This window comes from Aedes aegypti, chromosome 3 (genome assembly GCF_002204515.2).
Source record: "Aedes aegypti strain LVP_AGWG chromosome 3, AaegL5.0 Primary Assembly, whole genome shotgun sequence".
Taxonomy (NCBI): domain Eukaryota; kingdom Metazoa; phylum Arthropoda; class Insecta; order Diptera; family Culicidae; genus Aedes; species Aedes aegypti.
Window position 1 is genome coordinate 294479915 of NC_035109.1, and position 3968 is coordinate 294483882.

At 44.0% G+C, this 3968-nt stretch overlaps 1 protein-coding gene across 1 annotated transcript; it reads left to right on the plus strand.

Moving 5' to 3' along the window:
• Positions 1 to 307: 307 nt before the first annotated feature.
• Positions 308 to 2721, plus strand: LOC5574294 (cuticle protein 67). Its single transcript, XM_001661289.2, has 2 exons — positions 308 to 403; positions 2032 to 2721. Exons 1-2 carry the CDS (start codon positions 395 to 397, stop codon positions 2482 to 2484), a joined length of 462 nt encoding a protein of 153 aa, XP_001661339.1. The 5' UTR covers positions 308 to 394; the 3' UTR covers positions 2485 to 2721.
• Positions 2722 to 3968: the final 1247 nt, after the last annotated feature.

Sequence of the window (3968 nt, forward strand, 5' to 3'; positions counted from 1 at the left end):
TGTAGAGTTACAGCCACCACATCGGGGAACTTGATCCCCCGGTCTCCCCTATCGAGGTATGGTTCCGATCGCAATGTTCCTCTTGTTTTCGCACACGCATGCCTTTTGATATCGAGAATGGGATTCAATGCACTCGGGTCGGTGTCACCGTCGTCTTAGATGTTTTTTTTTTTCTCTAATCTTATTTTACAAGCGACCTAAACGGTGTCATAGGCGAAAAAAGAGGTGCGTTTCGGGCTGTGTCACTTTCGACGACCGCGGTTCTCCATATCGGAGACGGCGACTATATAAAGCGATCGAATGTTGCAATAAAGTTATCAGTTGATAGTTGCACTTTCGTGTAGTCAAATACTCTTAAGTTATTTATTTATTTCTCAAAAAAAACCCGCTCAAAATGTTCAAAGTAAGTGGTAGTGTGAAAACGTGAAGTGATGTGTTTTCGAGAAGAATCTGATTTAAAAATCTTATCAAATTGATATCGAATTTTTTTTTTATGTTATGAATATTGATACAGTCAATTCTCCATAACTCGATAACACAAAACAGTTCAAATGCGATCCAACGGACCATTGAATTAGCCATGAAAACCAACTTTTGCTATGGTTCTCTAACTCGATATCTAACAATTTCTGATAATAAATCTTCGAGCTGATAGTGGAATACATATAAGTAGATTAAAAACCGAGTTTGGTACTACACCATTTAATTCCACTATAGTTTGTATCCTTTGACAGATACGCGTATTTCAACTGCAACTAAAAGGCCGTCTTTAGTGTAGGGTAGTCTAGTACATGACACTGAAGACGGGCTTACAATTGAGGTCGAAATACGCATATCTGTCAAAGGATACAAACTCTAGTGGAATTAAATGGTATAGTACTAAATTCGGTTTTTCATCTACTTAGTTTCTGATAACCATAATTGAAGTTGGATGAAATTTGACATCATTTTCATGTTCATAAACTCTAATTGAAACTGTATTTTTGGATTTAAAAAACTTACAGTATATACAGTCAATGACAAAAGTTAGTTACCAACGCTGTTTTTCGATACGCACCATTTTTTTTTTTTTTTTTGCTGAAATCAGCAATATTTTTCTGAAATATGCCGAGCTGATGTTTTCAGCAAGTCAATTCGTGAGTTTCAGTAGAAACCTGCTGATTTTCCAGCGATTTTAATTTCAATTATTTTTTGCTCAAAACCGAAGAAATGTACATAAAAATCTATCATTGCATTGCACTTGTTATCTGTAATGCAGTGATAGATTCTTATAAGGATATCTTTAAATTTGAACGAAAATAATGGTTTTTCATTTTCGATGATTGCTGATGATTGAATGATGGATTCTTGAGCCGTAAGACGAATTATGGACCGATGCACGAGTTCACTAATTTGACGTTTGAGCGGTGCCGAATTCACTTGTTTCCATGGTAACATAAATAACACGGCACCGCTAAAACGTCAAAGAATGAAGGCGTGCATTGGTCCATAGCCACAATCATCGATGCCCAGTTTACATTATTAACGATGGCCTACTTCGCCTTAACTTGTTTTTTTGCTCTCATACATTGAGTATGGAATGAAAAATTGCAGACAAAACTTCGAAGTCGATTTTCTCAATACTAGTTTTTTGTCACTTACACCCCTTTGCTTTTAACTCCCTCAACATGAATTTCAACATACATTTTTCAATGTTTGTTTTAATAACGAGTTCAAAAGCAATAACGACTGGACTTAACTTTTTTAATAATGGACATAACTTAATAAATCGAAGGAGTTGTTTCAGTAAAGCTATAGATTTAGACGATATGAAAAAGTTTGCTGAAGACATTTTTTGTATAGGTGTTTTGTTATTAATTTTAAAGTCGTGCTTGGATAAAATATTTATAATATTACAAAAAATGTTAATAAATAATTGAGATCGAGCCTACCAAAATAAACTATTTTGTACATATGGAAAATCGAAATGATGAAAATGTATTGTACAATACCAACTGTACCAATACTCAAATCTCCGCTTTCCGTTTCCAGTTCGTCGTTTTCGCTGCCGCCGTCGCCGTGTGCCAGGCCGCTTACTCGCTGAACCCAGCTGGGCCAACCTACGCCGGAATCCACACCCCAGCCATCACCAGCCAGCAGTCGAACATCCTCCGTACCTACGGTAACCTGGGCCAGATCTCGACCCACTCCAAGACCATCGACACCCCATACTCGTCGGTGAGCAAGTCCGATGTCCGCATCAGCAACCCAGGACTGGCCGTTGGACACGTTGCCGCTGCCTACCCCGGAGCTTACCACGCCCCAGCTGCCTACGCTGCCCCAGCTTACGCCCACGCTGCTTATGCCCACCCAGCCGTCTATGGTGCCCCAGCTGTCAAGGCCGTTGCCGCCGCTCCAGCTCTGCTGGGAGTTGCCTACTCTGCTGCCCCAACCGTCGCTCACATGACCTACAGCAACGGACTCGGAATCAACTACGCCTGGTAAGAAGGGACATCTGCCCCCAACCCAACTCAACGCTATCGGCAAACGGACCACAGCGAACATCTCGGGAATTACAACAACTCTAAGTCACTCACAATCAACCAACCAACCACACAGTCAACGGAACCGGGGAACGTAAAATGCCATCTTTGACCATCTTGGGCGTTCCTCCTCACACGCAACTTTTGTGATAAGAACAACGATGTTAAACGACGGGTAAACAAAGAAAATGAAAAACATTTGAGCCAACATTTGTTCGTAGTATATTGTGTTTAAGGATATCACAAACCTATGTTCATGAAGATCCACTGATATTTTACAATAACGGATCTCGGAAGTTATTCGACAAATCTTAACTGTAATACAATAGTGCAGGTCCAAACTTCACGATTCGTACTTCAATGACGAAGAAGGCGCTCCACCGTGAGCGTAACCTACTCGGTTTAAGCGGGGACGAGCTGGTAGGCAAGTCCACCCTAGGAATGGGAGACTACCAACGTACTGATGGACTCAAGCGATTGCGAACCTGCACCGCGCCTGCCTACGGGCCAGGAGGCGGATGCAGCGAGCACGTACTGAGGAGGAGCGAGATGAACGACGGGTGGTATTCACTGCTGCCAAAGGTGCGCTGAAGTCCGAGATAAGGGCAAGCAAAAAGGCCTGCTTTGAGGGACTCTGTCAGAGTGCCAATGCGAATCCGTGGGGCGATGCCTACAGGATCGTTGTGGCAAAGACAAGAGGTGCAATGGCTCCTACAGAGCAATCTCCAGAGATGCTGGAGGGGATTATCGAGGGGCTTTTTCCGCGCCATAACCCCAGTCCTTGGCCTCCTTTCGTTGGACAGCTAGGGACTAGGGCTGGCGATGCGGAGAGAGTAACCTATGAGGAACTTGCAGGGATTGCATAATCCCTCAGAATAGGTAGGCACCAGGTCCAGACGGAGTTCCCTCTGGCCCTCAAAGTTGCAATTGCGGAGGCTCCCGGGATGTTCAGATCTGCCATGCAGTTATGCCTGGACAAGGGAGTTTTTCCAGAGGTGTGGAAGCGGCAGAGCCTGGTACTATTGCCAAAGGGGGGAAAACCACCCGGTGACCCGTCGGCATGTAGACCAATATGCTTGATCGACACGGCGGGGAAGGTGCTCGAGAAGATCATCCTCAACAGACTGTTGAGGTACACCGAGGGTGTAAATGGTCTCTCAAGCAACCAGTTCGGCTTCCGGAAAGGGAGGTCGACGGTAGATGCTATTTTGACGGTTAAAAAAACCGCTGAGATAGCATCCCAGCGTAAGAGGAAGGGGATTCGCTACTGTGCAGTAGTGACTCTGGATGTAAGGAACGCATTCAATAGTGCTAGTTGGGCGGCTATTGCTGATGCGCTCCTGCGTCTGGGGATACCCGAGTACCTGTATAAGATTCTCGGGAGTTACTTCCAGAATCGGGTACTAGTCTACGACACAGAGGAGGGTCGGAAGTGCTTTCACATAA